We start from the raw sequence: 12,293 nt of genomic DNA on the forward strand, positions 1-12,293 counted from the left end.
CTCCCAAGTAGGTGGCATTACAGGCACCCGCCACCACGCCAGGCTAATTTTTGTATTTTTAGTAGAGGCAGGGTTTTGGCATGTTGGCCAGGCTGGTCTCAAACTCCTGACCTCAGGTGATCTGCCTGCCTTGGCCTCCCAAAGTGCTGGGATTACAGTCATGAGCCACCGTGCCCGGCCATGTTTCTTTAATTTCTCTAGGCAAATTCATTTTTTTTAAATTTGGAAGTTCAGGGAGCAACTAAATTTTTATAGTATTTTTCTCCAAAAATAGCAAAGCAATGTATTTCAGATGTGTTTTTACACAGGGTGGTATAAGGCCAAACCAAGACATGATGTACCTTGTCATAATACTGCAGCCTGGGGGTAGACACGATCTCCCCATCCTCTGAGCGAATCAAGCGATCCAAGAATTCCTCTTTGCCTACTTCAGATGCTGCCTGACAAAAACATTCCAGAGCCTGGAGAAATAAAATATAAAATGACTTGTAACAGATCATTCAAATTCTAGGTGCTATGAATCAGGGGTTCACATGTAAGGGAAAGCAAAAAAAGAAACAAGATTACTTAACATGGTCTACTCTATGTATAGTTTCTGACACATATGAATTCTATGTGATGCATTCATATTTTTAAAAACGTATCTCACACTTAACTTAAGTGCTACCAATTAAAAAGTAAACATTGGCCGGGTGGGGTGGCTCACGCCTGTAATCCCAGCACTTCGGGAGGCTGAGGCGGGTGGATCACGAGGTGAGGAGTTTGAGACCAGCCTGACCAACACGGTGAAACTCCATATCTACTAAAAACACAAAAATTAGCCGGGCGTGGTGGCGTGCACCTATAATCCCAGCTACTCAGGAGGCTGAGGCAGCAGAATCGCTTGAACCTGGTGGGCGGAGGTTGCAGTGAGCTAAGATCATGCCACTGCAGTCTAGCCTTCCAGCCTGGGTGACAGAGCAAGACTGTCTCCAAAAAAAAAAAAAGAAAGTAAACCTTAATAAGATGATTGACACATACATACATAATAAGGCAACTGTAGCAATATGTTAACAATTGTAGAATTTGAGTGATAGGTATATACTGTTCACTGTAAAAAGTCTTTAAACTTTCCTGTCTGTTTGAAAATTTATGTAATAGAACATCAGGGAAAAAATTAAAACTTTAAACTACATAATGAGAAAAAAGCAGCATAAAACAATAAAAAAATGTAATTAATAAGTAAATTTAGGCTGTGTGCAGTGGCTCATGCCTGTAGTCCCAACACTTTGGGAGGCTGAGGTGGGCAGATCACTTGAGCCCAGGAGTTCGTGACCAGCCTGGGCAACATGGGAAAACCCCATCTCTACAAAAAATTAAAAAATTAGCCAGGAATGGTGGCTCACGCCTGTAGCCTCCAAGTACCTCAGCTACTTGAGAGGCTGAGGTAGGAGAATCACTTGAGCCCAGGAGGTTGAGGCAGCAGTGAGCTGTTGATTACACCACTGCACTCCAGTCTGGGTGACAGAGCAAGACCCTGTCTAAAAGAAATAACAAAATAAGTAAATAAGTTTGATTTATAAAAATGTATCCTGGCCAAACGCGGTGGCTTATGCCTGTAATCCCAGCACTGGGGGAGGCCAAGGTGGGAGGATCGCTTGAGTCCAGCCTGTGCAACATAGTGAGACCCTGATTTTACAAAATAATAATAATAATAATAAAAGGAATCTCTAAAAACACACAGGGGCAGGAGAGTTCTAATATTTTCTTATGTTCCTGAGTCCTATCTAAATTGCAGAATACAAGAAAGTAGTCCTTACATGTATATAATGCCTTTGACTGGCATTAGTACAGTCTTCTTTAACTTTATCTAGAGGATTCTATGTCTCCCATCCCCTAAAACCTAGTCAAATGGAAGCTAAGCAACTTCCTTGCGTTAAAGTTTATAAAGTTTATTTGCCATTCAAATGTAGTTTACCTTCTGTCCTTCTCCTGTAACTAGGTAACACCTTCCCAGCATAAATCGACAGGAACCAACATTGACTTGACACCAGGGATGTAGCAGTTGAATATAATCCTTAAAGGCATAAAAGGTGCTTTCTGATTAGAAAATAAATGTTACTTAAGGAGATACTCATTCCCAAGTTCTTCGTCACAGAGGATGAAAAGACAGTGTTTGAACAAATGTTTTATTTCCTGACATAATTCTGATATTAAAACCTACCCCTGTTGCCTTCCTTCTTCATCCATTCCCCCTTTCCTTACACAAACAGGAGTCCAGTAACACACATACACATACTTTACATCTCAGCAATTTTCCAATTTTTGGTATTTATTGGTTCAATGACTAGATTCCAGTAAAGGATTTATATGAAAACAATAGTACATTTGTATTACTATGAAGAAAACCTAGCAGAGACAATTTCTTAAAAAGACACTCTAGAGGCCAGGCACGGTGGCTCATGCCTGTAATCCCAGCACTTTGGGGAGACGGGTGGATCACCTGAGGTCAGGAGTTCGAGACCAGCCTCGCCAACATAGTGAAACCCAGTCACTACTAAAAATACAAAAATTAGCTGGGCGCGGTGGCATGTGCCTATAATCCCAGCTACTCGGGAGGCTGAGACAGGAGAATTGCTTGAACCCAGGAGGTGGAGGCTGCAGTGAGCCAAGATCATGCCACTGCACTCCAGCCTGGGCAACAGAGTGAGACTCCGTTTCAGGAAAAAAAAAAAAAGATACTCTAGAAAAAATCATGTTAGGAATTATACTGTCCAGAGAGAAGTAGAGAAAAATCTCTCTCTTTAAAAGTTTATTTTATTACTTTCTTTAAAAGCCTTTAGAACCAGGTATTCTCTCAGCCAAGTACTAACCATGTCCAACCCTATTTAGCTTCGTAGATCAGACAAGATCAAGCAAGTTCACGATGGTATAGAAATAGAGAACAATCTCTTTGGGGTATGTCTTCACATAATCGAGTTTAAATTATTGTGGTTCTTTAAAATGCAGTTAACATTTACAACGAAAAAAATTCAGCAATCCCATGCTTTACAAGAATGTGTAGACATGAAATGTTCAAAGGAACTCACCTGCAATTGTACGTATTGGCAATTTCCCATCAAACATTCTAGAAAGAGACAACCAGGATTGCTAGGCCATCTAGTCATTGGTTAAGGATATTTCTTAATTTTTGTTGGCAAATCTTAAACATATACATTGGGCATCAAATTCAGAAAAGTCCATAAAATAGCTTAATTTACAAAAACAAGGCAGAGAAGTTGGCCAACCACATGTTCTTTCATCATCACTAGAATACAGTTAAACAGTTACTTTTATACCAGGAGACTTGTTATAGTGCTTAGAACTCAGATAACTATGGAATAAAGCATCTATTTCACCAGGCACAGTGGCTCACTCCTGCAATCCCTGTACTTTGGAAGGGCAAGGTGGGAGGACTGCTTGAGCCCAGGAAATCAAGACCAGCCTGGGCAACACATAAGAGTCCTGTCTTTAAAAATAAATAAATTTTTAAAAGCCTGTATTTCATTCCTGGGTGTTCATTTTCAATTCCAGCTGGTGTACCGCAGAACACAGTATTGGTGCCAGTGGACATCCAGCACATAACATGGTACCTGGCATATAGAGCCATTCAATAAATATTTGTTGAATGAATGTTTTTTTTTTTGAGACAGAGTCTCACTCTGTCGCCCGGGCTGGAGTGCAGGGGCATGATCTCAGCTCACTGCAACCTCTGCCTCCAAGGTTCAAGTGATTCTCCTCCCTCAGCCTCCTGAGTAGCTGGGACTACAGACGCATGCCACCAAGCCCAGCTAATTTTTGTATTTTTTTGTAGAGGCGAGGTTTCACCATGTTGGTCAGGCTGGTCTTGAACTGCTGGCCTCAAGTGATCTGCCCGCCTTGGCCTCCCAAAGTGCTGGGATTATAGGCATGAGCCATTGCAGCACCCAGCCAAATGAATAATGTCTTTTTTTTTTTTTTTTTTTTGAGATGGAGTCTCACTCTGTTGCCCAGGCTGGAGTGCAGTGGCGCAATCTCGGCTCACTGCAAGCTCCGCCTCCTGGGTTCATGCCATTCTCCTGCCTCAGCTTCCCAAGTAGCTGGGACTACAGGCGCCTGCCACCACGCCTGGCTAATTTTTTTTTGTATTTTTAGTAGAGACAGGGTTTCACCGTGTTATCCAGGATGGTCTCGATCTCCTGACCTCGTGATCTGCCCACTTCTGCCTCCCAAAGTACTGGGATTACAGGCATGAGCCACTGCGCCTGGCCGAATAATGTCTTAAAACAGACCTAGGTATTTCATTACATAGGCAGAATAAGAACCTTAGACTATTTAGATAGAAGAGAGCTGCTTTTTTTTTTTTTTGAGGAGTCTTGCTCTGCCGCCCAGGCTGGAGTGTGGTAGCGCGAGCTTGGCTCACTGCAACCTCCACCTCCCAAGTTCAAGCGAGTCTCAGCCTTCCGAGTAGCTGGGATTACAGGTGCAGGCCACCACGCCTGACTAATTTTTGTATTTTTAGTAGAGGTGGGGTTTCACCATGTTGGCCAGGCTGGTCTCGAACTCCTGGCCGTAAGTGATAAACCCGCCTCTACCTCCCAAAGTGCTGGGATTACAGGTGTGAGCCAACATGCCCGGCCAGAAGAGAGCTTTTCACTGGCTTCTAAATAAAAGGATACAAAAGCTGCAATAAATAACTGGTAATTGCAGTAATCATTTCAGGCCAGTTCAATCCAGTTTGACTCAGAGGTGCCTTTGGCTGACAGAAGAGGTGAGATATAATGTGTTTTCTTGCAACTTCTTGGAAGAATAACTCCACAATAGTCTGAGGACTAGATACTTAAAAAGAAAAAGTTATGACAGTTTTGTGTAGTGGTAATTATCAATTTTCAATTAAAATAGTCTATCAATTCATTTTATGCTTGTAACAAACAATTTAGCACTTCAAAACAGAAAATGTATCACGGGTATATATCCAGTGGCAATATAAATAAAAGTAGTCTGTAAATTGTGAGGCACTATAAAAATGCAATAAAAACACCATTCACATCAAAGTTATAGTCATTTCTTTTCACTGATCTCACAAGACTTAAGTGCCTTCCCTAGAAATTCTTCATGATAAATACAATTAGCCCCAGGATTTCAACTTTTATACCAGAACAATACAAAATAAATTCTCCAGAATAATGGTTTTCAAACATGAGGGATACTTTTAAATATCTGTTGACTAAGATTACAAAAGTTACCATGAACGAATAAATTTTTAAATGATTTTGTTAATCACTGGAGCATCAAAACAGAATGGGAAAGCAGCTATATATATATATATATATATATATATATATATATATATACACACACACACACACACACACACACACACACACACACACACACACACATATATACCATATCCTTAACATATGCCTGATCTGGTACTACAGTTTCACAGACCCCATGCCACAAACGGAGATCTCAGGCCACAGCTTACTCATGCCTTCTGAAAGCAAAGAGCCTAGCCAACCTTTCTATGGCAAAGGTGGCAAAAGACCACTTTAATGAATATGCAATAAATCCCCAGTTTAAAATGAAATGTGTACATAGTCCACTCCTTACCAAACCTATTTGCCATTAAAGCACCAGAGTCTGTTAATTCCAGTACTGATAAGTGTTGGAGATTAGACTCCCTGTGAGAAAAGGGGAAAAGACAGCTTAGTAAATTCTCCTATGCTAAACATTACTTCTACAAGCTCTTCTACGAAGAACACTGTCAATTTAATTAATAAATTGCACATAAAAGCTCCACTGAAAGCACAAAAAAAATTGGAAATCATTATAATATAGATTGTTGCCCATAATATCACTTCGTGACCCTTCAATGAGGAGCCAGAGCAAACAGGATGGTTTATCTTATTGAAAATGTGAATCTCGGCGGGGTGTGGTGGCTCATGCCTGTAATCCCAGCACTATGGGAGGCTGAGGCGGGTGGATCACCTGAGGTCAGGAGTTCAAGACCAGCCTGGCCAACATGGTGAAATGCCACCTCTACTAAAAATACCAAAAATTAGCCAGGTGTGATGGCAGGCGCCTCTGAACTCAGCTACTCTGGAAGCTGAGGCAGCAATATTGTTTGAATCAGGGAGGTGGAGGTTGCAGTGAGCCGAGATCGCACCATTGCACTCCAGCATGGGCAACAAGAGCGAAACTCCATCTCCAAGAAAAAAAAAAAAAAGTCAATCTTGTAATTCTTGAATTTGGCTATAAAGAAGCTCAGCCTACCTAAAGTAACAAGCGTAACATTTTGTGTATGGTCTTTCCTTCTGGTTTCATCGTATTTTATATTCAACATAATTTATATGTACATACAAACGTGTAGTACATAAGTATATATAATCTAATACATAATTTATTTGTACACATACATACAGTCTATGATTACATGTGACTTATTTTCATTCTTACAAGTTGCCTTCAACCTGTAACAAATAAAGGCACCAAAAAGCTCTCTGAATCTTAATGGCATATAATTTTACGGCATCCTGTTAAAAATCTTTTTCCCGGCTGGCGTGGTGGCCCACGCCTGTAATCCCAGCACTTTGGGAGGCCAAGGCAGGCAAATCACCTGAGGTCAGGAGTTTGAGACCAGCCTGGCCAACATGGTGAAACCCCATCTCTACAAAAGTACAAAATTAGCTGGGCATGATGGCAGGTGCCTGAAATCTCAGTTACTTGGGAGGCTGAGGCAGAAGAATCACTTGAACCTGGGAGGCGGAGGTTGCAGTGAGCCGAGATCATGCCACTGCACTCCGGCCTGGGTGAGAGAGAGTGAGACTCTGTCTCAAAACAAAAACAAAAACAAAAACAAAACACTAAAACTTTTTCCCTTTAAGACAAGGGGAAAAATAATTAAACTCACAATTTACATTTTAAATAATTGGGATAATGAAACTCACAGTGTGTCAAGTGGAACATCAGTTGCCAAGCACTCACTTCCCCATTTAATGAGGTAATAAGATAAGAGTAGGGGAGCTGTTCGATGTAGTAGGTCTTGCTGAGCTTGAAAGAGCTGACCAGTTCCCCAAATCACCTATACATTATGGGTAGGTGGACCAGACAAGAAATTATAGCAATTAGTAATGGTAACTCTTACGGCTCAGGTGGAGGTAAAATAAAATAACAAATACAAAGGTCACAATACTGTAACAGCAACACGTTTTACATTTTACGGTAGCAAGTGGCAAAATATCTTCCCAAACATTAACAGTCAAAAAATAATCAAAAACAGCTCACCAAGTAACGGAAGCTGATGATGAAAAGAAACCAACAATAAAAAGCTTAACTTTCATTAAATCTGTGGGTTCAGAATTAAAGAAGAGGGCCAGGCACAGTGGCTCACACCTGTAATCCCAGCACTTTGGGAGGCTGAAGCAGGCAGATCACTTGACCCAAAATTTCGAGACCAGACTGGACAACACAGTGAAACCCCGTCTCTAGTAAAAATTACAAAAATTAGCCAGGCATGGGGGTGGGCGCCTGTATTCCCAACTACTTGGGAGGCTGAGGCAGGAGAGTCGCTTGAACCCAGGAGGCGGACGTTGCAGTGAGCTGAGATCGCGCCACTGCACTCCAGCCTGGGTGACAGAGCAAGACTCCGTCTTAAAAAAAAAAAAAAAAAAAAAATTAGCCTGAGTGGTGGTATGTGCCTGTAGTCCCAGGTACTCAGGAGGCTGAACTGAGCCCAGGAAATCAAGGCTGCAGTGGGCCGAGATCGAGCCACTGCACTTCAGCCTGGGCACAACAGAAGTGAGAACTTGTCTCAAAAAAAAAAAAAAAAGAATTGAAGAGACACAGGGAAATCTAAATTCTCTCATATACTGCTGGTGCTGGGTAAAAAAACAGGTATGACCATTATTATAAGCAAATTTGGCAGTACTACCAAAAGCCTTAAAATGTGCATTACCTGTAGACCAAATTCTAGTTTTTAGAACTTATTCTAGAGATATAATTAAAGATGTACAGAAAGCGGCCAGGCACGGTGGTTCACACCTGTAATCCCAGCACTTTGTGAGGCTGAGGCAGGCAGATCACTTGAGGCCAGGAGTTCGAGACCAGTCTGGCCAATATGGCGAAACCCCATCTCTATTAAAAATATAAAAATTAGCTGGTGTAGTGGTACGCATCTGTAATCCCAGCTACCTGGGAGGCTGAGATATGAGAATTTCTTGAACCCAGGAGGCGGAGGTTGCAGATTGCACCACTGCACTACAGCCTGGGCTACAGAGCAAGACTCTCAAAAAAAAAAAAAAAAAAAAAAAAGATGTGCAGAAAATTATGGACATAAAGGAAAAACTGGCAACAAAAAGAAAAACGTTGAGATTTATAAAGTGGAAGAACAGAACAACCAGATTACAAAAAATACTATGTAGTTTATTTAAATTTTACAAACAAACCAAAAAGAATGTGCATGGAAAAAACGTATATAGCAAAATTTAAGTAGTAATCACTGGGTAGAAAATTATAAATTTTTAAATTTTTGCTGATATATATTTTGTAAAGGTTCTACAATGAATATCTTATTACTTCTGTGTTCAGAAAAATTGACAAAAGTTATAATTTAAAAAACAAAAAACCTGAAAAAAATGGAAGAATCTACATAGATCAAAAAGAACTTAGTAAAGGCTAACCAACCTAACAGACTTTCAGGAAAGGTTCATTTTTCAACTTGGTGATCTTAAACAAATTATCTTCCCAATTTTTTTTTTCTTTTTTTTGAGATAGAGTCTCACTCTGTCATGCAGGCAGAAGTGCAATGGCGCAATCACAGCTCACTGCAGCCTCAACCTCCCAGGCTCAGGTAATTCTCCCATCTCAGCCTCCCAAGTAGCAAGGACTACAGGCTTGCTGCACCATGCCCGGCTAATTTTTGTATTTTTTTGTAGAGATGAGGGTTTGCCCAGACTGGTCTCAAACTTCTAGGCTCAAGCAACCAGGCCACCTTGGCCTCCCAAAGTGCTGGGACTATAGGTATGAGCCACCACATCTGGCCTTTTTCTTACTCTTGCTTGAAATTCTACCATTAGCGATGTATCTGGGTTAATAATTTCTTTTCTTTTTTTTTTTTGGAGACAGAATCTCGCTCTGTCACCCACGCTGGAGTGCAGTGGTGCAATCTTGCCTCACTGCAAACTCTGCCTCCTGGGTTCAAGTAATTCTCATGCCTTAGCCTCCTGAATGGCTGGGATTACAGGAGTGTGCCACCAGACCCCGCTAACTTTTTTGTTTTAATAGACATGGAGTTTGGCCATGTTGGCCAGGCTGGTCTCGAACTCCTGGCCTCAAGTGATCTGCCCACCTCAGCCTCGCAAAGTGCTGGGATTACAGGTGTGAGCCACTGTGCCCAGCCTGAGTTAATACATTCTGACTTAAAATGTATAAGTACATTTATACATTTTAAGTCAGAATTAAAATGGGAGCCCCAAAGGACTTTTGGCTATTTACACATTAATATGAATTGCTTTAATTAGATTGCTTCTTTGACAGGCTCAAATGAGATTACTGACTTAGAAAAAAATGGGACGTCTGACTGTGGGGAGAAAAATAATTTCTTAGCATGGGACATTCAGTAGGGTGGGTGATTAGGACTATATATTAGCAACAAGAGTCTGGTGGTCTAAGAAGAACAGAATGAAAAAGCAAGCACAGAATAGAGTTAGGAGGACCACAAAGATAAACCTGCATCTCAAAACTGTGTTTAGGGTAAGCCTTGCACTGTAGAGAGTTCTTAGGTTGGGCGAGGTGGCTCATGCCTGTAATCCCAGCACTTTGGGAGGCCGAGGTAGGTGGATCACCTGATGTCAGGAGTTTAAGATCAGCCTGGTCAACATGGTGAAACCCTGTCTCTACTAAAAATACAAAAATTAGCCGGACACGGTGGCACGCACCTGTAATCCCAGCTACTCAGGAGGCTGAGGCAGGAGAATTGCTTGAGCTGAGATAAGGCCACCGCACTCCAGCCTGGGCAACAGAGCAAGATTGTCTCAAGAAAAAAAAAAAAAGAGAGAGAGACAGGAAAAAAAAGAGAGTTTTCTTCCTCCATACTAAAGGGTACGCTTACCACATTCATAGTTACTAATAATACTACATTTTAGGAGAGCCAACTTGGGAAAATTTTCCACTACTACACATACAAAGGTTAAGAGTAAAGCAATCTGCCTCATATATGTTTTTTTAAATCTACTGTTAAGTTCCAGGGTACATGTGCAGGATGTGCAGGTTTGTTACGTAGGTAAACGTGTGCCATGATGGTTTGCTGCACAGATCAACCCATCACCTAAGTATTAGGCCCAGGATCCATTAGCTATTCTTTCTGATGTTCTCCCTCCCCACCGTCCCCTCCATATATGCTCTTAATCTATACTCTCACAAGGATTACAATGCTTATTTATTCTTAATTCAAAAATATTTATAGAGCATCTCATAAGGCCAAGCTTGGGGGAATAAAGCAGTGAACCAAGACAAAAGTATCTGTGCTAGTAGGGCTGACATTTTGCTCCTAAGTGCTTGTAGGCCTATAACAGGTTTTAGATTTTACAAGTTTTCCCTCAAGCAGTACTTACAGCATCTCCAAGCCTCATTAACAGCTGCTGTAAGATCAAAAGATCTCTGCAGATCAGGAAACGAGTACTGGCGATTTTATGCACCCCTCTGCACACAATATACCCTGCTGTGTTACTACCATAGAGCTGGGAAAGATTCATTCGAATATTCAAAGGCTGAGCTGTAAAAAGAAGAAAAATGGAGTTGAATGCATCATTGTTTTAATCAAAGAGGCACATTTGTTGTTCTGTCATTTACCTGGATTGAATCCCTTTTCCATTTCCACTTCTGTTTCATAATCCATTTCCCGTATAAGTAGTCCAATTGCATGGATTGGGTTCCTAATCTCTTGCAGTTTACTACAAATATCCTCCAACACATTTTCTCTATAAGGACAATTACAAAACTCTTATTACTACCGAGAATACGTAAGGCAAGTTCTATATGTCCTATAAGCTAAATACAATATGAAACAAGAGGACCAGATAAAGGAATGAAGATAATCACTCTGGCATATAAGATACAGTCCCTATACATAGCAAATTTCCTCTCAGTTTTTCATAAACAACACACAAAACAAACATGAGAAGAACACTTTTGCTTTTTAGAATTTTTAGCTCGGTTAATTGTTAAAGCATATTTTATAAGTCTATTTCTAGACTTGAAGTCGTGTTAAATTTTCTGTTAAAAGTAGAAATATGTACTTAGAATCATGGCACATCAGTTTGACTTTAAGCTACTATTCTGTACGCTCTGGAACATACATTAAAATTCTAACTTTGGCGCTAAAAATGCTGAATTTCCATTAGGAAATGCACTTTTCCCTAATTCTCCTTACACATCAATAGTGATCATATCTTCCAGAATCTGCTCTGCAGCCTTTTCCGGAGACTGTAGGTTATAACAACTCATTTCCATTATAACTGACATATCCACAGTTACTGACTCTTCAATCAGCCGGAGGCATTTTATAAGACACATGACATCCCGAGCGATATCCACATCTACAAATAAGAGAAAGTTAACATTTATGTCTTAAGCCAATGACAATCTATTGATTGATATTACATTAAAATGTTAATAATTAAATGACAAGAAATCTATCTGAGGTCTCAGAGATGCTTTGGTCTCTTAAGTGTTCATTAAAATATTTGTGGTGTGGTAAAGTGACCAAGACAGGTGTGGCAATCGATATTTTTTGTATCCATGTGAAACGAAGCATAGGGTTTATATAGGAAGGGGATTAAATATGGACATAACAATTACTATTACCATCAGATATGGTTGTCTCATCTTCTGTCAAAAGGTTCTCATAAGGCAGGAGATACAAATGATCCACTAAGGACGAGGGAATAAGGAAAGACAGGTACCCCTGGAAATACAAATTTTCCAGTTACATTTTTTTCAGTAAAATTTTAAAGGTATAAAATAATTGAGATGTGCATCTTATCATGAGGCAAACCCAAGTTGCAATACACTCTATAAAATAATAGGTGTAGTCTTGGCTGGGCACAGTGGCTCACATCTGTGATCCCAGCAGTTTGGGAGGCTGAGGTGGGAGGATCACTTGAGCCAAGGAGTTCAAGACCAGCCTGGGCATCATGATGAAACCCCATCTCTAAAAAAAAAAAATTAGCCAAGTGTGGTGGCACACAGCTTTAATTCTAGCTGCTAGGGAGGCTGGGGTGGGAGGATCACCT

At 40.6% G+C, this 12,293-nt stretch overlaps 1 protein-coding gene across 3 annotated transcripts in view; it reads right to left on the bottom strand.

Annotated features, from left to right (window-relative positions):
- The window catches only part of NUP160 (nucleoporin 160), a 74,495-nt gene that overhangs the window by 23,298 nt on the left and 38,904 nt on the right, over positions 1-12,293 (bottom strand). For all 3 annotated transcript variants that reach the window (XR_010147212.1, XR_010147213.1, XM_001170076.7), the window contains exons 14-23: positions 11,866-11,965; positions 11,432-11,597; positions 10,852-10,979; positions 10,614-10,774; positions 6,951-7,084; positions 5,614-5,684; positions 4,677-4,836; positions 3,069-3,138; positions 1,958-2,056; positions 342-461 (exon numbers count right to left, since the gene is read on the bottom strand). Coding sequence is in view for 1 of the 3 variants with exons in the window: in XM_001170076.7 (XP_001170076.3) it covers positions 342-461; positions 1,958-2,056; positions 3,069-3,138; positions 4,677-4,836; positions 5,614-5,684; positions 6,951-7,084; positions 10,614-10,774; positions 10,852-10,979; positions 11,432-11,597; positions 11,866-11,965 (1,209 nt within the window). In the remaining 2 variants the exon portion in view is untranslated. The remainder of the gene's footprint in view (positions 1-341; positions 462-1,957; positions 2,057-3,068; positions 3,139-4,676; positions 4,837-5,613; positions 5,685-6,950; positions 7,085-10,613; positions 10,775-10,851; positions 10,980-11,431; positions 11,598-11,865; positions 11,966-12,293) is intronic.

This window comes from Pan troglodytes, chromosome 9 (assembly GCF_028858775.2).
Source record: "Pan troglodytes isolate AG18354 chromosome 9, NHGRI_mPanTro3-v2.0_pri, whole genome shotgun sequence".
Taxonomy (NCBI): domain Eukaryota; kingdom Metazoa; phylum Chordata; class Mammalia; order Primates; family Hominidae; genus Pan; species Pan troglodytes.